Source organism: Teleopsis dalmanni, chromosome 2, assembly GCF_002237135.1.
Source record: "Teleopsis dalmanni isolate 2A chromosome 2, ASM223713v2, whole genome shotgun sequence".
Classification (NCBI taxonomy): Eukaryota; Metazoa; Arthropoda; class Insecta; order Diptera; family Diopsidae; genus Teleopsis; species Teleopsis dalmanni.
Window position 1 is genome coordinate 104,660,733 of NC_051847.1, and position 24,185 is coordinate 104,684,917.

Below are 24,185 nucleotides of genomic sequence, written 5' to 3' on the forward strand. Positions count from 1 at the left end.
ATAATCAGGGACCGAAAATAACAGTTATTTTAAAATTTTTTATGAAAAAAAGCAGCAACAAAAAGTTGTCTAAACTCTTATTTAAGTAAATAGTTATCATTCTAATAACTTTTATCCTTAATATTATGCATGCTTTTTATATATGAGCTTTTTAAAATAAAACTCAAAAAATAATAATTAAATTTGATTTTTATTATATTCATCAAAAATAATAATTATTATATGCTTTTTATTTTTTTCGCGCAGAAATAACTCTTAAAATTTGCTTCTTATTTTAAAACGCACAAATAACTGGTATACTTGCGTTATATAATATAAAAAGCAAGAGTATCGCGCAAATTCTGCGCGATATTTTTAAAATGAAAATATAAAATGCAATTTTCATACAAGGTAGTTGTTTTTGCAATTCCATAGAAAATGTTTGAAAAGGTTGGTGTAGGTAAAGATTTAGTTCAGTTTTTTGTTTTTGTATTTTACATACAAATTTGTTCTCCTACAAAATACGAATGTAAATACAAAATATAAATGCAAAATACAAAAACAAAAAAACTGAACTAAATCTTTACCTGCACCAACCTTTTCAAACATTTTCTATGGAATTGCAAAAACTACCTTGTATGAAAATTGCATTTTATATTTTCATTTTAAAAATATCGCGCAGAATTTGCGCGATACTCTTGCTTTTTATATTATATAACGCAAGTATACCAGTTATTTGTGCGTTTTAAAATAAGAAGCAAATTTTAAGAGTTATTTCTGCGCGAAAAAATAAAAGGCATATAATAATAATTATTTTTAATGAATATAATAAAAATCAAATTTAATTATTATTTTTTGATTTTTATTTTAAAATGCAAATGATAACAGTTATAAGATGATTTTTATTTTTTTTATGATAACTGTTACGGTCCCTGTTGATAAGTACTCATCATCAATGGTCTTAGAAGTGGTCTTAATCGTGTTTTCCACAAACTTTCAATGCTCAAAGTCCAGTCTTTTTTTTGTAACTTTTTTTTAATTAGTGACACTTACCAAAGCACTTGCCGTGCTTTTGTTGATTAGAACAAGCTTAGAAACTACAGCTTTATTTGGAAACACAATAATTAATATAAAATAATATAAAATTGAATGTTAAAATAAATACAAAATTTAACAGAATGGTAAGAATGTATGAAATTTCAAAATAAAACATTGAAATTTTGTTTGTTGTTTACATATGATTTTTGACATATGATTGCAATATACGTTGGAGTTTCCAATGGAGGTTCACAATAGTTCTCTTATTTCGTTGGTGACACTTTTTTCTTTACTGGCTGAAATGTTTAGCCACTTCACAACTACTAGATTAGATAAACAAAATCGTATTGTTGTTTTGCGAACATTTCAGCCAGTATATGCCACACTTGCGAGCTACCGAAGTAGCTTTAAAAAGTGTAAAGTGCGGTGAGAAATGAGTTTTCTAATAGGTTGAGATTGAATGGGAAAACAAATATTTGATATGAAAATATAAATATATGAAAATACAAGAAATCACTCCATAAACCAGAATATGATAATCTTGAGGCAAACTTCACTGTCGTTGGTCCATAAAATTGTGCAGTGACTGATCCAATTTTAAAATCAACAGCAAAGCTCGAATTTGCTATACTGCATCCTGCTAAAAAATTGAATGCAAGTGATGGATGGCTGGCAAATTTTAAAACACGACACAGTATTCGTCTTCTTAAAATTTGTGGGGAAATTCTTTGAAGCGATACATCAAAAATAACACCATTCATTCATAATTTACCAGCAAAAATTGATAAAATGGACATCTCTATTTCAAAAGAATTTTGACTATTTTATCGTTTTTTAACGGATAAAACATTTGTTACAGTAAACGAAAAGACTGTACTGGGCCGAAAAACAACAAAGGAAGGAATCACATTTTTGTTGTGTACAAATGCAAATGGTTCGCACAAGTTGAATCCGTTGGTAATTGTTAAATCTACAAATCCACGTTCCTTTAAGGGATTTGAAAACTGTTGTAATTGTCACTATTCGTATAAACAAGTTTAAGTAAATCGATATTTTTTAGGATAATAGTAAGTTTTTTGTTTATTCTGTAATTTCGCAATTCATGCAGTTTTTTTATACACAAATCATGTATACATATCACAACATACGAAATCCAAACGTCAAAAATATGATGTCAGTGTTGCCATTTTCATATATTTTTTTATAATTTGATAAAATAACCTATTGGAATACTCCTATTCAAACAAGTCGCAAATTTTAATTTGCAACCAAAGGCATTGTTGCTGATTGACAACTGCACTGCACATAAACCAATTGACATGCAAAAGTCTGATGATGGAATCATTGTAGCAATGCTTCTACCACCTAACGTAACAGCGGTTTTGCAGCCGATGGAGTAAAATCCAATAGGATTGGTCAAGTTAGAATATCGAACTAAATTGTTATGCAACATTGTCGCACAAAAAAACGTTCTGATTGAAATATGATAAAAAAGAAGGATGATGATCAATACGATAATGAAGACGACAGTCCATGGTCTAAATTAATTAAATCAAATAATTGTTAATGTCGAAAGTGAGTGATAATATTGACATCAGTATTGACGATATTTGAAATTGAAACAGGAATCAAATTACGAAGATAACGAACATTTCGAGGTGTCTGATAACGATGGATCAATGACCAAGCAAGATATTCAAAAACAGAAAGTGAGTTTCTCGGAAGCAGTTGAAAGCATCAATACCTTGATAAAATGGTACGGAAACAAAAACGATGCAAATCAGGTGGTAGACCTTGTCAGTATGCGCACGAAACGGGTCGAGCTATTACATAAAAGAAAAAAAACAAACAACTCTCAACTGCTCTTTTAATCCAACCAGTACAAATTAAATTTAAGTTTTCCTTTCGTAACAATGAAATCAAAGTCATTGAATTAAGTTTAGCGAGTAATATCAAAAAAAATTTGTGCTTACTTTTGTATCTTTTTTTTTTTTGATTCTGAATTTTAAAAATCGCTTGGTAAAATTATTAATTCAAAAAAGTTGATTACGCTTGAAACATTTCAGTTAACTTTTTCGAGATTCTACTGTACCACAATAATATACAATTCTAACAAAATCTTATAAATATTTTGTGACATACATTTTGTTAGAATAAGGGTACCCATTTAAACTGATGAATGCCTTATAATCGTTATAATCCTTATAAACGTATAGATTTATCTACTTTGTAAGTTGTCAAACCTTGTATGAAAAATAGTTTACACAATCTTATAAATTTACACGAAAATTTTACCGAATAAATTTATCGCATAAATTTACAAAAACATCTTTGTAAATACTTTTTAGTTTGGACATTTTGCTCAATTTCGGCATATTATTTTATAAGTTATTGATAGCAATTCAGCAAATTGACAAAGTCTACAAAATATTTAGCATTGCAATGATATTGGCTAAACATTTGGTTGAAGAATTGTGTTGTTGAGTATTGCATTTTGTGCTGTCATAAATATTGACAGCTGATTGATAAATTTACAAAAATAATTCACTAATTGCGTTCATATAACTGTGTATTTAAACGTATAAATTTAAATATTTGATAAATTTATGTGCTTAGATTAATACCCTTAATATAATATAGTATATCGATATAGTAATTATACTACAAAAATGTTAAATGCAACAGATTAGCGGCGGAGTTTTGGTCAGAATCACCCAATTGAAATCAAATATATTGGGCAATAATATATTACGTCATCGAAGAAGTAGGCACAATTGGATAAAGTTATCCAAGTTCGTGTTATTATGTTTGAACTTATTTCATTAAAAAATGAAATGAAAATACCAGTCATACAAGCCAAATTTAAAAACTTTTTGTTAAAAAATCCGAATCACTTATTCGGTTAATGCATTTATTATAAAAAATAAAAGTCAGGCGAAGAAGTGTTAAATGTATAAAAAACAATTACATAAGTGAAAACTTTCTGCGGAAAGGAAAAATTAATCTAGAAAAACCTATACTAAATTACAAATTGTAACAACTAACAAGATTCAGTAACTCATATTAAATCATGTGAGTCCGATAGCGAAAGGATACGCGTTAGACATCGAATTAGAATCAAATAAAAACGCGGTGATAACTTTATGGATATCACATTGAGTATGTTAAATAAAAAACTATAAACTATAGAGAGTATATTTCATGATCAAGATTTGACAGCACATATATGTTTTCAACATGAATATGTCTAAGCCACAGAACACATCATGCTTTAGCTTTGTATTGAGAGAAGTTTCCGGAGATTGCATTATCATCTTTTGGTGATGTAAATTGGGTACCAATGTCAGGGGATTTTCAGCCGTTAGACATTTGCTGTGGAGTTACGCAAAGATTCGTGTTGATAGTTTTATGCCGACAATTCTTGAAAATGTATCACAAAAATATTTATTACTAACTGATATCCAATGAAGGACTTTACAACGATGTTGCATTTCCACCTAACGACAAGTCCGTTTAATCGTTTAATCTAATTAATGTTTAATGTAATTATGGTAACTCTGTTATAGCATCTGTTACGAAAGACTTTAATAATATCCAATACTACAGAACAGTTATTATCCAACTGCTACGGGATAATTTGGATTAACATAACCACAATACCTGTGCCATAGTCTAGTTCAAGTTAGTAGAAAATTATGAGGGCAGAGAAGTATCAATAAATGATTATTTACTTTTATTTATGTAACTAATAATAACAATTTTTTTAGTGATATACACTTTTTTTGCAAAGCAGTTTTTTACGAATTACAAGTAAAATCAAATTTACTTTTCTGACTTTTGTAAATAGTTCCTCATTTTTCCTAAACCTTGTCTGAATATACGTGTATATATTGACGCAAAAAGATTTGTTTTGCACAATCAACCGAGGTGACAGCACGTAAAATAGTACTAAATAATACTAAGTCAATTATTTAAGTGCACACATACCTCGATATGAATCAGCCTTTTACACGGCATTTCCCTGTAAAAGCCGATGGAAACCGATGGTAAGTCTGCGAGAAAATAATTTTTGGAAACCTTCAACATTAGAGATGCCATACTCGTACACAACATTATTAAATAATGAAATAAATAAAAATCAACCAAAATTCCAATCAACCTGTTTGGAAACAAATATATAGAGAATACATAAAAATTATGAGTCTGAAGCTAATTCTATTCCTAAATTCCGACAAAAGATATTAAGCTTAACTTTGATAAAAAATTTGGAATAAGGTTATTTGATTAAATTGCTCTATGCGGACACTTGATGAGGGGCTAGAGTCTGCTATATTCAGGCAGCTATCATTAAGAACGTTAATGACTGCACTTCTTATTTGGAGAACAAAGTGAACATTTTTTTCAAAATTATTCAGGCGAAGAACGTAAGAGTAAAGTATCTCAAGAAGTAAACTCAGCCATTAGTTGCTAAAAATATTCCTAAAGCTTTATTTTTAAGATAGCATTTTTATATCAAATTAAAGGAATAAAATTTCTAATGTATAAATGAACCCTTCATATAATATATCACTTTTTAAAAATATGGAATTGAATGGCTTTTCGAATTACATAACTGTTTTAAAAAAAAGTAGCGGGAAATATCACTTTCAAAAAAAGGGATTGTAGTAAACGGACGTAGTACAACACTGGTAGTAAACGTACGTTGTACAACACGGAAGAAGAGCAGCTGTCAGAGAGAAAAGGGCGGCAAGATAGCGTTGGGTGGAAGATTAACAATTAGTGTGTGTTGTATTGTAATGAAATAATAAAGTGATGCGAAATAATATAGAACTGTATTTATGTGTAACTAGCGAAGTTACTACATTGGCGACGAGGATAAAGCTAACATGAATGCGGAACAGTTTAATTTGTTGTTGCAAGCTGTGCAAAAATCAAATGACGCTTTGCTTGAGGAGCTTCGGTTGTCGCGGACACAACAACAAATTGATGCGCCTTCTTCAACTACAGAAGCAGTTTCGTCAACATTCAGGAATCTATCTGACTCAATGCTGGAGTTTTGCTATGATCCTGAAAATAATGTTACATTTGAATCATGGTACAAGCGTTATAAATCAGTTTTCGCTATAGAAGCAGCACATCTCACTGAGCCGACTAAGGTTCGATTGCTCACTAGCAAATTAAAAAATTTGGATTTCGAGCAATATGCAAACTCAATCTTACCAAAGGAACCCCATGAGCTTACACTTATGCAAACGGTTGCCAAACTCTCGTCTATTTTCGGATATCGCCAATCAAAATTTTCTCAGCGCCAAAAATGTCTTACAATTTCAAAACAGGATTACGAAGACTTTGCTCTGTACGCAGCTCGTGTCAACAAACATTGTGAAAAATTTGACATCGTTAATTGCACTCCCGATGAGTTTAAAGCACAAATCTTTGTTAATGGCTTGAAGAGTTCACACGATTCGTTAATACTTGAGAAACTCCTTGCAAGACTCGACAATGAATCAACACAGTTTGGTGCACTTCAGACACAGGCGCAAAAGGATGCCTTCATGCACTTAACACTTCAAGACCTCACTAATGAAGCTGAACGTATAATCTGTCTGAAGCAAGACAAATACACTGTTGTCCAGCCATCTTCAAGTTCAGAAGTTTTTACAATTCACCATCGATATCAACGCAAAAATGAATCATTACTATCAAATTCTTCAACAAAAGACGAATCTTCGAAACCACCAACGCCATGTTGGTGTTATGTTCAGCATGTAAAACTATTGGCCACAAAAATGGTTACTGCAATATGAAGCCAATCAAGTTGCGGAAAAAAAATCTCAACCTGACACATCATGTGTAAAGAAAATTGACGAAACTAACAGAACGCAGCAGCATCGTAGGTATGTCAGACCAAATCTCAATGGATCTACAATTAAACTCCAACTTGATACCGGGTCGGACATAACAATTATTTTCAAATCGAACTGGACCAAACTTGGCCAGCCAACCCTACAAACTACTAATAAAAAAGCTGGCGATGTTTCTGGAAATGTAATTCCTCTTCTTGGCAGCTTTGCTTGTGTTGTGAACCTAAATGGAAGAGAGGAATATGATGTGTGTTATGTCACACCACTTAAGTTGAACGTGTTTGGAATTGATTGGATAACGACATTTGACTTATGGTCAGTGCCTATCAGTTCCTTTTGCAAAGCAATCCAACTAACTAGTTGCGATAAGTTAAACGATGAAATAAAGGCTAGATTTCCGTCTCTCTTTTCTAATGACCTTGGCTGCTGTACGAAGACCCAAGCGACTCTGAGGCTAAAAGAAGGAGCGCGACCCGTTTATCGTAACGCTCGACCAGTTCCATATGCAGCAGCTCCCATAGTTTCGGCAGAACTTGAACGTCTTCAACATCTTGGAGTAATTTCACCAATTGAATACTCACAGTCAGCGGCGCCAATCGTAGTTGTAAGAAAGAAGAATGGAAAAATTCGTATATGTGCCGATTATTCTACAGGTCTAAATGACGGTCTAGAGCCAAATAAATATCCTCTTCCAACGCTTGACCAAATATTCTCCAAACTCGCTAATAAGAAAGTCTTTAGCACAATTGACCTATCAGATGCATTTTTCCAGATTCCAGTGGACCAAGAATCTCAAAAACTGATGGCTATCAATACTCACCTCGGCTTATTTAAAGTACTTAGACTGCAGCAAGGTGTTAAAACAGCCCCTGGCATTTTTCAACAGATTGTTGACACAATGCTTAGCGGAACCAATATCATTGGGTTTATTGATGATATGATCTGTTCGGGAATTAATGAAGAAGACCACAAAATTCAACTGTTTAAAACCTTAGAGCGTATTCAGGATTATGGATTCAAACTTCGCTTCGAGAAATGTAAGTTTGGAGAAACATCTGTCGAGTTCTGCGGACACACGGTAGATCAATATGGTATCAGACCACATCCAGGGAAACTTCGATCAATCCAAGATCTCCCACCACCAACAAATTTGCAACAAACACGAGCATTTTTAGGAGCTGTAAATTATTATGGGAAATTCATTAAAAGTATGAAAAGCCTTCGCGGTCCTTTAGATGAACTTTTAAAAAAAGATAAGAAGTTTGAGTGGAAACAACATCATAATGAAGCATTCAACAAGATTAAAAATGTTTTAGCTTCTGATCTATGTCTCACGCACTTCGATCCAGCAAAGAAAATAATTTTAGCTACTGATGCTTCAGAATACGGTATGGGTGCAGTTCTCATGCATCAATTTAATGACGGAACGCTTCACCCAATTATGCACTACTCAGCTACATTCAATGCAGCGGAGCGGAAGTATCCTCAAATGCACAAGGAAGCTCGAGCTCTCGTGTTTGGATTAAAAAAATGTCACTATTACATTTCTGGTCGTCGCTTTACCATTCATATCGACCACAAGCCACTTCTTGCTATATTCAACCCGAAAAATGGCATCCCGTTGTTTACAGCAGCTCACCTGCAACGTTATGCAACCACTATTCTGTCATACGACTTCTCTATTGAATACATAAATACTGACAGCTTTGGATATGCCGATATTATTTCTCGACTAATCGCAAACCATGTAAAACCTGATGAAGATACCGTCATAGCATCTATACAATTAGAAGAAGACGAGGACCTGAAAATCAATTGTTTTGCGGTAGAAACAGCCACCAAACTTCCAATCACTTTCACTAATATTCAAACAGCAACCAAAGCCTGCCATACTCTCAATAAGGTCACGTTCTACATTCAAAATGACTGCTGGCCTCAAAAGAGAAAACAAATCACAGATAATGAAGTAGCGGCATTTTTCCAGCATCGACATCATCTTACGATCCAACAACAGAGTATTTTCTTTGGTGAGAGAATTGTTATTCCCAAAATTTACCACCAGCAAGTCCTTGAAGATCTCCATAATGGACATCCAGGTGAGTGTCGTATGAAACTTTTTGCTGCTAAGAAGTTTTTTGGCCAAACATTAATCTTGATATCGAACATGTGGTCAAAACTTGTGACACATGCGCTACAGCCTCAAAAAGTCCAATGAAATGTACTCCTCAACAGTGGAAAATTCCTTCTGCACCATGGAAACGAATTCATATTGACTACGCTGGTCCAATCGATGGCAATTACTTCCTTGTTATCATAGACGCTTTCAGTAAATGGCCAGAAATATTCAAAACTTCAACTACTACAGCAGCTAAAACTATTGAGTTCATTGAGAAAGCTTTTGCGCAACACGGCCTTTGTGACACGATTGTTAGTGATAATGCTCCGCAATTCATCTCGCAGGAATTCAAAAATTTTTGCGATTTCCAAGGAATTAATCACATATCTACAGCTCCATACAGTCCACAATCAAATGGCCAAGCAGAACGGTTCGTTGACCTACTCAAATCAGGACTTAAGAAGGCAAAGGGAAGTATCGACAGAAAGCTCAACGAATTCCTCACTTGTTATCGATACACACCATCCTACAATCTCGGTATGAAATCACCATCTGAGCTCCTAAATGGCAGAAAAATGAAAATTCGTCTTGACTGCATTAAACAGCAAAAACCGGAAGGCGAATTAGAAAAACAAAGTAATCAGCAAGAGACAAAATTAAAGCAGTTCAGCATTGTAGATAACGTTTACTATAAACTTCATTCCAATAACAATAAATGGACTTGGATACCTGCTGTAATCATAAAAAAACTTGGAGTAGTCAATTATGAAGTCAAAATTGACCAGGAAAGTAATGAGCGCGTTATTAAAGCACATGTAAACCAGCTGAAGTATCGTTATACAAAAAACGTACTAAATGAACTGTTTGAAGTTCCAGAATTCACGCATACAGTTGAACCATTCATTGTTCCAAATCGAACTTATGTACCGGAAGAGATTCTATCCCCTGCTATCGAGCAACAGACTAATTCCAATGATGATGTTAATAGCAATCAGGAAATGTCGACTATAACACGTTACAAAGAGTTAAGACGATCTCAAAGGGCTACAAAGGGGCTTGCGCCACGTTGGCATCAAGACTACCAACAATATTAAAAGGGGAGGACTGTAGTAAACGGACGTAGTACAACACTGGTAGTAAACGTACGTTGTACAACACGGAAGAAGAGCAGCTGTCAGAGAGAAAAGGGCGGCAAGATAGCGTTGGGTGGAAGATTAACAATTAGTGTGTGTTGTATTGTAATGAAATAATAAAGTGATACGAAATAATATAGAACTGTATTTATGTGTAACTAGCGAAGTTACTACAGGGATCGTTTGATACAATCGAATTAGTATTGAAAGATATATGGGTACTATTTAAAATTGTTTACATATATAATATATATTTATATTTCTAATCACAATTATAGTTGGATACTTAGGTCGTGTGCGAGTTAGGATAAGTTGCGTTCTAAATGAGGGAAATACTAAGTTGTGCCGATAATGTAGTGATGTGTCGATACGTGTTGATAAATGGCTAAATGTGTGCAGTGCAAAAAATCCTAAAAAATCTCCCATTTGGTTTAGCATCAACTTAGCCTAACTCGCACACGTCCTTAATACATTTTATAAATTGGTAAATGGGTTTCATTTAATTAAGTGATCACTTAAGATACTTTATAATAAATTAACAATTTAATTAATAATAGTATATATTAAATCATTAAATGACCACTTACAACTGCGATTACATTATTATGAAATATGTCAACAGGAAGTCTTCTTCTTCAGTCTACTTGCTGTCTTTTCTTTATCATTGGTATATATGTAGTTATTATATGTTTTCCTGATAATTGACCTAAAACAACAATGTGTCGCTCATTTTGAGAACTGTTTGGATATGTTCAAACAAACACTAATTCAAAACGCGTCAATATAAGGGCAGTAAAAAAAAGAACATAACATTTATTAACAAGTTACCAGCCTAGAACAAAAAACATTCATAGAAAAGTTTAAAAACAGTATGAAAAATGCATGTTTTATGCAAATAAGGTTCAATTCCGAGGTATTATATTACCGGACAAAAAAGTTGAAGCAAACTAATAGAAAACAACTGCTATTATGAGAAATTTTTCTTGGTAAATTTATAAATAACTTATTCAAAATGACCACACCTCTCAAACAAGAAAAGAATCTGGTTAGTTCTGGTAAACTGAACAAACACATGGAATTAATTCACTAAAACAATCATCAACAACAAGGCTATTATTCGAATCATATTAAATGCCCCATGTTTGGGCAAAAATTTCGGGAGGTTCCGGTAGACCGATTGGGCTCCAATTAGATTTAAAAGGTCATCTCAAAAACTATATTTTAGGAGAATTTCATATCAATATCTCTACTGGTTCCGAAAATATCGAATTTAGATCGGCTTATTTTTGTTTTGTCACACTTTGAGTCACCTGATAGAAGAGAACCACTTTTGCAACATATTTTTGAAAGATAAAAAGGTAATAATGTACAAAATATTATCATAAAGAAATTAAGCGAATATTTTGAGAAAAATCACTTTTTCAGCAAAATTGATACAAAAATTTTAAGAATATCAATTTTTTGATATTGATTAAGCTTATTGAAAGCTTAATCAGGTAGTCAGGATTCCTCTGAAACGCTGTATCTTAAAAAATATTGAAATGTTTATTTTTATGCGTACTTGCCAATTGCATTTTCAAGCCTATCATATACCATATGTATATATATGCTTATATGTATGTATATTAATCACCGGTGAAGTTTTATAAAAAATTGAACAATATGAAGTTCTTAATAACTGATATATATATGTATATCAGTTATGTACATAAATGTATGTACCAAAATATATAATTATAAATTATTTTTAATTATGTTATAACACTGAAGTTACTAAGGCGATAAGTAGTAGATAATATTATTTTACTTAAATTTTTTGATGGTATATGAATCATATTATTACGGAATGCATATTAATTTGTTAGGCTTTTTGAAAAAATCAAACTTACTCCAAAATTACTTGCAGCAAACCGGTCACTAGCAGACACCGCTGAAGATGCCGTTGTGTGGGCATAATACGCATTAATATTTGCTAGAAGTGTACTCATAACTGCTGGTACTCCTGGACACAAATACTTTGCCGACAAGCAATGAAAATGTGTCATTGCTTGATATATGTTTTCAATTCCATAGCGCATTGCAAACTCGTCAACTATTTCTTCCGGTATTTCATCAAAATAAAGCTTCCAGGCATCATCCCCTTTTTGTTGTGGTAATTTCACCTATTTTACGAACAAATAAAAATTATTTTGGTGATAAAAAGAATATCTATAAAAATACATTAACAATGGTATTGTCACTAGCTAACTACATTTATCATTTCACCAGTTTTAACAAAGGGCATAAATACTATCTGATTTAAGTGAATATTAACTTAAAAAAAACAGCACAGAAAAACAGTCTTAAAAGAACTTTCAAAAAACTTAACTGATCGTATAAAATCCATATATTAGAAGAAAGACTTTTGGTCTTTACTATGTGTTGGAACAAAAATATGGTAATAACGTGTGTTTCAAGATATTAAGAATTTCTTTATCTTATAAGGCACTTTATTTAACAAGAATATTACATAAATTTTTCCTTTTTCTAATGTGTCTAGTTATATTTACACCATATTTATATTTGCCTACGCCATGTAAAAGTCATTTCTGATCATAGCACGCAGGTCGTTTTCTTCACCTATCCCACGCGCACATGAGTGAATCCAATTACAGAAGGTGATACCCATGAGCAAGAAAAGTTATTTTGTTATAAATTTGCTCACGCGCATCAGTATGATAAACAGCTGATGCTCATGCATTGCTCACGCGTTGTTCATGCTCATGCTCTGGCTGTGAGGACATAAAAATGAGTTTTCTTATTGTTTTAAATTTTGTACATTGACTTAATAAGATAGTTTTTAAATATTTTAAGTTTAAACGAGAAGATTTTATGTATTTCGAAAAATTTAAAAATAAAACATTTTGCTTGCAATGGTAGAAGCAATTAAATGGACAATACTGTTTAATGTTAAGCGGCAAAATAAGTTGGCTCATAAAGAATACATATGTAAGTGAAAAATCCAATGAAAGTGAAGAGGAAATCTTGAAATTTTTGAACCATATTATAAAAAAGTTAAGACTCAAAAATTTGAAAAATTGATATTAATAAGCATACATTTTAGAAGTGTGTGTTGCTTTCAAATTTATCTTAACTTTATTTAATAATTTTGCATATTTTGTCTTATAGGATGTAACCTCAGTGTACAGTTTTTGTATATATCTCATAAGAATATAGTATAACAACGACAACTTATTACTTATTATTAACTTATGAAAAGTTAATACCACATTATACACACATTTTTCATGCCCGACATAATTTTTGTTTCATAAAACGCTTCTTACTCTTAATGTGGTCATACTACCATTAACCTAACAATGCTTTCTAACCTAATCAAATAACAAAAACATTCAAATAAAATAAAAGCTAAAAACTTTATAAACATTTACCCCGTATTCTGTGTACTTGATAAATTCACCATCGTCAAGGTTTTGATATTCTTTGCCCAAAACAAGCTTTTTTCTTAATAAATTGTCAAGTTGACAAATGCTCTTAACATTTAAAACGCTGTTGAATTGTTAGTATAAAATTATTATTTGTATGTATAATAAAATTCTAAATAACATATTTGACTGAATATATAGTTATTTATTAAAGTATAAAAATATAACAATAGTTATAAAATAAATTTTAATTCATTTCATGAAGTAATTTTAATAAATTCTAAATGTCATTATTAATGATTTCATAATTATTTATTAAAGAATTGTATAAATATAAAAATAGTTTCAAGTAGCAAATAACGAAATAAAAAAATTAAAGTAATAAGGCGTAATATGAACATAATAACTAGTCCACACTCTATTTTTAATTTTAGTATATAAAACATTTTTCACCATAGTGTGGTCAAAAGCATTAGGTACTTGAGCATTGAAATTTATTACGATTTGCACAAAATAGCAAAAACCTTTTTGCTTGATTAAAATCTTAATTGATGGTCAATACTTGATAAATTTGTCAGGTCCACAGAATAGAGGGTTAGTATGTGTAGTCACAGATCAAAAATATAGAGATTGCAAATGCAGAACAAAAAAATGACTCCCATGATTTCATAGCAGCCAGCTCAAGTATCTACTAAAAGCACATACATATGAGCTTTGGATTGTAGAACAATTAAGGTATACAAAAATTGCGTATAACACAAGGATCTTAAGTGTTCGAAACATAAAAAAATGGTTGAATGTACGTATAAGGGGGTGTGTGATATAGTATAGAAATTGTTGCTATATTTTCTATCCATATTGTTAGTTTGAATGCTTGTGTCATTTATATGAAGACGATTTTCTGTTTTGTCTTCTTATGCTTCAGCAATTTAGCTGTGTCGAGACAAAATTTTGTTTCTTTTTAGATAATGAGGAAATAGAAAGGAATAGGCGTTTGACGATAGTCATAGACGAAAAACAGGTGCTGAGTCATTCTTATTGCAGGTTTACTATAAGATTTCGTTAATAATTAAATTTTATATGATTTATTTAATTAATAGTTAGAAAAACTTGAACGTTTATTTAATTATATATATTAAAATATGAAACATAATAAGATATTAAATAACATAGTGTCAATTAATATACATCATTATATCATTGGTACTATAGGGCACAGTATTGCTTTCACTACCGAACATGTTAATATCATTTAAACTATCAACAATTATGGTTGCGCTACTGCTAGTGCTTACGCACCCCATTATAGAGAAACCTCATATATATGTATGAAACTAGTAAAAAATTTCATCCTAAATCAAATTTATAATAATTTGGAAGAACTTGTGCATTGCATGCACACAAAGTCAATCATATCTTTTACAAAAAATATATACAAAAATAAAAACTATGCATTAACTTCAGTAATAGGCCTTTTCGGTGGCTCGCAAGTACGGCAAAAAATGCATGTTGGCCTATGTTGGTCACGCGAGTCATTGGCATCACTGTTGCAATCTGTCAAATGTTTTGTTTTGACAAACAGCAAATCTTGTATATGTGCATATAAATCAAATATATTTTTATAAAAATATTATAAAATTAAAATGAACAAGGAATTAAAAGGAATGGTAAGAATATTGGAAATTTAAAAATAAAACACTAAGATAAGTAAATTTTTGTAGGTACTGTCATTGTTGGGAGAAGAAAGCAACGTTTTACTTACGTGTATTTCTATAAAAAAATTTTTTACGCATGTAAACTACAAATTAAATGAAATAAAATAAATGTTACTTGGTAATAACTAACATAAAAAAATTCAATGTGCTTAATACTTATGATTTCTACATTCTTATTATTTTTTCGTTACTTTTCAAGATTTTTCAAATTTTTGAATTCTGTTTGAATTTTTATTTCCTCAATTTTTGACATTTGATTGCACTATTCGTTGGAATTTTCAATGAAGGTTCACAATAGTTTGCTTATTGATTTGGTAACATTTTTTTTATTACTGGCCGATGTGGTTGGCCAGCATAGCTATGCTGGCCGAAGTAGAGAAAATAGTGTTGTTGTTTTGCGTACATTGCGGCCAGTATAGGCCTGCATAGGCCAGCAACTTGCTGTTTTTTGCCGTACTTGCGAGCCACCGAAAAGGCCTAATATTGCCTCACCTACCCTTGTAAATGGAATCATGTAGCAAGCGTGCAATAAGAATGAAGAATAGAAAATGTTAGTGGGATTTGTTCGCCCACTCAACACCAAACAACTCTTTTTCGTCTCTGACTATCGTCGAACGCTTTTTTCTCTCTATTTCCTCATTATCCAAAAAAAAACAAAATTTTGTAAATATAAAAATAAAAAATTGCACTTCACAGATTGCCCTTTCGTCTCGATGCAGTAAAATTCCTGAAGCTTAAGAATTCAAAACAGAAAATCGTCTTCATTTAAATGACACAAGCATTCAAACTAACAATATGGATAGAAAATATAGCAACAATTTCTATACTATATCACACACCCCCTTATACGTACATTCAACCATTTTTTTATGTTTCGAACACTTAAGATCCTTGTGTTATACGCAATTTTTGTATACCTTAATTGTTCTACAATCCAAAGCTCATTTGTGCTTTTAGTAGATACTTGAGCTGGCTGCTATGAAATCATGGGAGTCATTTTTTTGTTCTGCATTAGCAATCTGTATATTATTTGTCTGCAGTTTCACTTGAATTCAACAACTTCAAAACACTTTTCAGATTTATTTGAATATTGAATCAAAAGTTAATCTAATTGCCTCTATGTAAAGCACATTAATGTCTTGCATAAATAAATTTAAATTGACTGCATTTTTACGTTGCAAAGTAAGAATAAAAATTTATTAGAAAGTTCACTTACCATTCCTATATTTTCTTCACATAGATAGTGAAATAGATTTTCATGTAGACATGTATATTGCACATGGTACGGTGCCACTTTTTCTTCGCCTTTTATTTCAACTGATATATGCAAACGAATAGCTCCCGACACTGCCGACTTATCAGTACGCTTTTCTAAATTATACCAGACATCCATTTCACCCGATAACGTTCGAACCTCTATTATGGTTTGTCCGAGAAAGTCGTCAGATTCACGCGTCAATTTTTGACGAAGTTTCGATTTTAAATCATTATCTTCGTCCCAAACACGTACTTTAATGCGGTCTGATGAGTTGTGACATTCACTAATAGCATTGTCCATTTTTTAATTATAAGTTATTAATATTACTTTCTTATATACATATGTATTGTAGAACTCAAACTAAACAAATACACTCATCCAACATGCACTCTGCTTATCCACACAAACATGTTTGAAACTAATGCCTACGTTTAACTGTGATTATATAAAATAAATAACTAAAGCTTTATATCTATTATAGCGTTGTGTTCACAACTGAACTCAAAATAAATTATAAAGAATGAAAAGTGAAATAAAATTAGTAAATAAATTTGTGTTCATAAGAAATTTTAGTTCTGCTAGGATTCAGCAAGTTTTTCGCTCATTCTCCTGCGATTATAAATTTTTTAACCTAAACTAAATTGTGAAAATTAGTAGGAATTGAATACAGAAAATAAAATGATAAACTAGAATAAATTCGGAGCTTTAAATTATTTATCAAAATACATATTACTTTGTCGTCAGGAACATTTTTTGTAAATCCATCTGTAAGGGTTTCGGTACACACCTTTCAACTAAACTTAATTGACAAAGAAGCAAGCAATGCTTTAACCATATACATATGTATATTCAACTATTACACAATAAATATTTGTTCTTGGAACGTTGCAAATCGATCTGTTTCATTTCGTATCGAATAACGTTTATTCGCCAAACATAATTTCGGACATAATGATCTGATCAAAATGAGATTCCTATAGCAATTAAACTATGTTAAATGAAGCATTAAACCAATACAAATGGATTTATGGGATATATGTTAGGTGTTTAAACAATATAAAAGAAAAAGTAAAAAGTACAAAAGGGATTAATATTGTTAAAACCAATCACGTATTAGAAAGAAATAATTCAAAAAGTTCATTGTCTTTATTATAATTAATGTTAAACATGTTCATCTAAATCATTTAGAAAATATGTGTTAAAATATTCACCACAAAATATAAAATTCAAAATTTAATGTTTTCAATACCAAATATAATAATTAGAAAATGTTCAACATATAGCCTCGTGAACTTTTTGACCAATTCTTAATATATATATATGTATAAATTAACAAATTTTTAAAGTTCGAAGAATCAAGACATTGAGAAAGAGTTAAGTCATTTATGAGAACTGTTAATGATACTCACAAGTGAAACTTCTCATTCCACACAGGATTTAACTCCTGCGGCATTGTGCGTGTACGTTTTTTCACCTTGCTAACCTGCACAGTCACATAGGGATCACTGGTACCGCTTTTATCCTTCGCTATCAGGCCTTGAGCACAGATCACTGCAGTCATTTCGTAGCAGCAGCGTTTATTCAATTTATTTCGTTTCATTATCAAAAATATGCATTTCGTGCAATTGTGCAATGTGGAATGTGCAATACAGTTCAATTATGTTCGTGTATGTTCGTGTATATTCGTGTATATATTTCAAAGGATGTGTTATATTTATTGATTGTCCAAAATAGTGCGTTAATAAAAGGAAAATGTAAGAAAAGGCAGAAAAAATGAGTTCATGGGTTTCAAATTATTTTGGTTGTGTAATTTTTGATAAGAAACGAACATAACCGCCAGCAGTTCATATATTGATATTTAGTTTTATATTATGTTATAATTATCGTCATATTATTTTTATTTTAGGAAGAATTCAAGGAAGAAAGAAGAAGAGAAAAAAACGGAAGTCTTTATTTATATGCATTTTTTTAATTTTCTTTTGGTGTGTATTTACAAACAATATTACAAATAATTGCCAACAATTTTATACATTTCACAGTAAAATTTAGCTAAGTAAAATTAGATAAAAAGAAAAAACTAAAAAATATTTTGTCATATTGTATATATAGTAGTTTGCAAGTATTTGTAGAAATATACATTGAAGACAAACACATATATTAAACGAATTTCAATTGTAATTGAATTTACTAATTTTAAAACGGTTACAATGCAAATATTGAACTTGTGATACATACAGCCAATAGTCTGCATTGGCTATCTTCATAGTTAATATATGTGTTTGTCGTTAAATTTAAAACATTAAAAAAATCGCATTGCATGATCGGTATGTGATTTATATGTTGGTGTTCAAGTATTAATTCTTCTTAAAAAGTTATAGAATTAATACTAATGTCAGTATACGTAATCACCGATGCGAAAGCATAGGTGCATATAAACATGGACGGTGTCAAACGTGTGCACACATACAAATTTTGTGTTTGAATATTCTGTGCTTGGTTGGAGGTGTAACGATATACATACTAATGGACATAACACATTTTCCACACAATACAGGAAGTGAATAACAGCTAGAATACTAGATACACATTGAATTTAGGAAGAAAAATCTAATTACAAATTAAGGAAAATAAATACGAAATAAAAGGAAAGCTTAGCATTTCGTTTAAATTGTTTTTTAGCTGCAAGAAGATTAGTACTTTATACAAAATATAAAAAAATTATATACAATTTCAATCACGTTAAAAAAACCATCGAGCTCGGATAAGAATCCAAAAAAAATTTTAAATATATCACTCAATAATGAACTCAATAAAAACTGCATGGCAAATAATAAGTGAAATAAAACTATGTAATAAAATAAAATTATTTTTTGAAATTTACACCCAAATAGAAAGAAACTCAAGCTAATGCGGGTTAATTATTATTATTTCTTCAATATTATGACAAAAAAACATTTATTCGAAGTTTAAGTGTTTGATTTACAATCTGTGAAAATGTAACTTAAAATACTTCCTTAAATTCTAATACAAATGTAGTTTTAGGACTTCAAATTAAGGATGCTAGCGCGAAAGATTTATTGGTTCATCAAAGAGTAGTTTATACTGTACAGAAAAGAAGCAATAAATTAATTTTAAACGAGCTGTAATACTACTTTAAGTCCGCAAGTACTTTAATTAGTTTAAGCGAATATATTAAATTGAAACTAACAAATTTTATTTTTTTTTAAAAGACTAACAAGTTTTCTTAGGTGTTTATTTTCATTTTTAGTTTCTTCATAAACCAGAGTTTTCTCTAAACCAGTGAAAAATTACTTAATCCGAATTATTTCGATACTGAATTATGTAATGAATTAATACATCCTTTTAGATTCCTATTGTTTTTGTTTTTTTAGGAAAAGTGCTTAATTTTAAAAATTAGATATAACAACTTTAACTTTTCATTTATCGAATAAATAAATATTTGGAACTAAAGATCTTTTTTTTCACAATAGATAAAAATGGATTCCACTACGTAAATGAATTACAAACAGATTATATTGAATAACAAGATTCAATAACTGAAAATCTATACATTAAAGCCAAATTTAATATTGTCGTTGCAGAAAACGAATAACTTTCAGATACTGCATTTCTAGTTCTAAATCTCAAGGGGAAGCACATATTTTAGATTTTGGAAGTTTCTGAGATTTTAAAAATAGCAATTGAAAATATAATAATAGTATTAATATGATAAATATTTAAGATAAAATTAGTATATCAAAAATTAAGTTACATGTATTTAAGAAAATAAAGTAATTTTAATAATTACTTTTTTACGTGTTAATTTTGAACTAATTTGTTTTTACGAGATTAGTTTAATTAATGTTGCATATCTTTGTTCAGATATTTTCTGCAATGAAAATTTTTTATGTTTGGTATTTTTTATAGCCAAAGATATAACACTTGACCAATAGTAGCTTTCTTTTCAATTGAAAAAATGTAGCCATAATATATTTATAATAAAATAATGTATCTTAGTGAATGTGCAATAAACAAATTTATTAAAATTTGATTGATAACTTATATACAATGTATGTACATGTGGTAAAAATCATGGAAATGGACAACAAAATTTGTTTATAGGTATTTGGAGCTGCACATTAAAGTATTGTTCACCTGTAAAACATTAAAGTATTTGCGAACATTAAGTGTGAATTTTTATGAACCATTCAACTCTAAATTGAATGGTTATATGAGTTCTACCACTACATCTAGTGCAGTTGACAAAATTATGTTTTTGTGAGAAAAATTGGGCATGATTATCTTAAGAAAATATACAATCAGCTCTATATCAGGGTAAAACTTACAATAAAAACTGTAAAAATTGCATTTTCTTTATAAGTTTTTCGACTTATGTGCAATTGACATATTAAAAAATTGAAATAATAATTAAAATGTGCATCCTTGTTTTAATTTCCTCAAACATTTTAATAACTTCCTTGAATGGTAGATAGACGCGGAAGTAAGTAAAAATATAATATAACGCAATTGAAAATAAAAATAATAACAATAAGTATATATAGAAAAAGGGGGTATAAAACGGAACATAATGTTTTCCATGAATACCTGTTATTGTTAATTTGCATGACCATTTTGATGTGCCTTCAACGGTCGCACATTCGGCTTGTTCTAATGAATCTATGTGTGTATCTGGATCCACACCAAATGTCATCCTTTAAAAAATAAGAGCAATAGTAGATCACTTTTTTCTAATTTCATTGGAATCTTTAAAAATAAATTCGTGAAAGAACCATATAAATTAAGAAAAATGGCGCAGTTTTTAAATGATTTTAATATCTCCGTTATATTATTTCATCTACAGCTGACTTAGATCCTAAAGTCATACAAAACTTATCTTGAAAAATGAAACGAACATCAAATCTATACGTCATAAAAAAGAGTGGGAAGTGTCGGCCATATATGTATATGTATCAATTTGTTAATCGTTATAAGTGTTTGCTAAATTTATTAGCAACTGTATTGAATTTATTCAATTAAATATTTTTTTTTGATATTTTTTTACTTTTATACATGTATTTGATAAATCTTAAAAAATATATAAGTATTTACTCAATATTAAACACTTACTATTAGTACACAGCAAACTGTACTTAATTTTGTCAGTGTATGTATATACATTCATGCTTACATACAAATTGTATACAAAATAACACACATACATACACACAACGAGTAACGAAGAACATATGTCTAAGAAGCATTCTTAAACACGCACACTTACATACCCAAAATGTACATATATTTAATGAAACAAGCTCCATATAGTAAAATATTACGTACATAAATTAAATAAACAATTTTACAAATTATTGTGTGAATAGAATTATTTAACTAAGTAAATATTTTATTGTATATTTAGATTTGTAATCAAACCTGTTATTGCTATTTTCGCCGACCATTTGCTTGTACCATCCAGAACGCTTTGCTTTACGGCCTTCATATGCCCAGTATGACTTTTGTCTTCAATGCTGAATACCGCTCTGAACATTATTTTATAACATTTATTTAATTTATTTTTTATATATGGTATTTTGTTTTATTATAAATATATTTAAAATTCTCTGCATATCCTTTGTATTTATTCTTAAATTCATGTTATTGGGTTAATTGAACAGTTGAGCTTAGCTTAAACGAAACTATGTAAATAGCCTAAGAGTTTATTTATCTATATATATCTATAAAATAATTTGATCTGACTTCTGCCAGCACAAGGCTTTGACAATCAACAAACAAAAAATTTCGGTATCATAATATCGAAATAGAACAGTTACTGTATTATTATGCCTAAGTATATATACATATCTCCTATATTTATCCCATAATAGTCCATTGATTTTATAATATGCAATAGAATCAAAGTAATGCGCTTCGTAGTTATATGAATAGGTATTTCCTTGATTTTTTTGTGCAAAGTTCATAAGGTACTCGGAACAAATTTCATTAGTTTAAAATCAAATGAAATTGTTAATATATATTAAAAACATAATTGAACAAAATAAAATAAATATAACTTTCATTAAGAATTCTAGTTTTTCCTACTTACCTTATAAGTTCAAAAATTTCCGGTTTCTCCCTCTCTCGCTGTTTCATTCGGTCCTTCATGGCTGTTATAATTGAATTGGCTTTATCCTCTGCTCCGTGCTTTGAACTTTTTTCTGCAGCCCCTAAATATATCAAAAAAATTAATCAGAAATTGTTTATCTGTGAAGGTACGTCAAAACTTGGACAGTTTTAATATATACATACTTATAGAATACATACACACCAATATATAAAAATGTATATATAATTTTTTTTTCAATATTGTTTTTTAATATTCTTTATTCAACACAATCTTGACATACGCGCTGTCGTTGATCGGTTTTGAGACAAACAAAATTTTTAATTTTAATATTAATTTTAATTTAGATTAAAAATCAAATCCACTTATCACTTCTGCCTGTACTTCGTAGCGTGTGTAAGATACTTCTGCAAATGTGTCCAAACCATTTAGAATATTAAGAATATCTATTTTAGAAAGTACATCTTAACTTCTTAAGTATTGAATTCAATTTACACAATTTACACAAAGACTGTATGTATTTAGTTCCATCAAGTGAAATCGAGCCTTAATATCATCAGCATATATTAAAATTGTTAAATAATTTTTAATTCTTCTATAGCGTCTTTATCACATATAAATTAATTTCTCATCTATTTTTAATTCTTCTATAGCGTCTTTATCACATATAAATTAATTTCTCTCATCCATTTTAATATTTCAGAAAGATCAAAAACTATCATCCTGGTCTAAAAAGCTGATTTAGTCTCAAATAAAACAAATCAAATAAAATCATATATATCTCTGTTGCAGTGGCGACGCGTGCCCTATCTGGAAGGATGTGCGGCCCTTCTACAATGCTGTTTTTACATTTACCACTTAAATTAAAAATGATAAATTGAAATATATAAGATGTTTTATTAATAATAACTATATTACATTAGGCAATAATATATTTACAATATAATATTTACAATTTCATTAACAAAATAACATATTAAATAAATTAAATTAATAAAATATATATATAAGTTGAATATTATATCAATCTGGAATAAACACAACTTTACACATACTTCTTATAACATCGAAACAACTTTTTTCAAACAAAAGAGTTTGTACTTAGAACCATACATGTTTATGTAGTGATAAAACAAAATCGAAATCACTTGCAGCCTATAACTGTGCGGTCAGCTACTCCGCACACAAAGCGACTATTATTCGCTGGAGCAACAGCTAAAAGGGGAGAGACGAAATTTGAAAGAAATGTATGGTGAACTGCAAACTTTAGCCGCACATCTAACCGCTTCGGCAAGTCAACATGTTGAATTGTTATACATTCAACACTTATACACTTATGACAGAAATTTATGAATGCAATTGCGTAAAGGGGAAAGACGAAATATGATAGAAATGTTTCGCGATGTGAGCTGCAAACTTATGAGCACAACTAACGACTATAACATGGTAGCTAAGAGAAGCAAATTAATTGAGTTTTCATAGACAATTATATTTAATTGTTTTTGCTAAAACTTTAATCTTTAAAAATATATATAT

General features: G+C 30.1%; 1 protein-coding gene across 3 annotated transcripts in view; it reads right to left on the minus strand.

Annotated features, from left to right (window-relative positions):
- Positions 1–24,185, minus strand: part of LOC119684041 (protein unc-13 homolog A) — a 60,928-nt gene that overhangs the window by 24,339 nt on the left and 12,404 nt on the right. Inside the window, exons 1-5 of one of the 3 annotated variants that reach the window (XM_038097979.1) lie at positions 22,632–22,799; positions 21,134–21,240; positions 17,938–18,079; positions 16,487–16,811; positions 12,020–12,292 (exon numbers count right to left, since the gene is read on the minus strand). In XM_038097979.1, the coding sequence (XP_037953907.1) occupies positions 12,020–12,292; positions 16,487–16,811; positions 17,938–18,079; positions 21,134–21,240; positions 22,632–22,690 (906 nt within the window). In that variant the 5' untranslated portion in view covers positions 22,691–22,799. Of the gene's footprint in view, positions 1–12,019; positions 12,293–16,486; positions 16,812–17,937; positions 18,080–21,133; positions 21,241–21,961; positions 22,069–22,631; positions 22,800–24,185 lie in introns of those variants that run through there. The other 2 variants (XM_038097978.1, XM_038097981.1) reach the window with 2 other exon arrangements.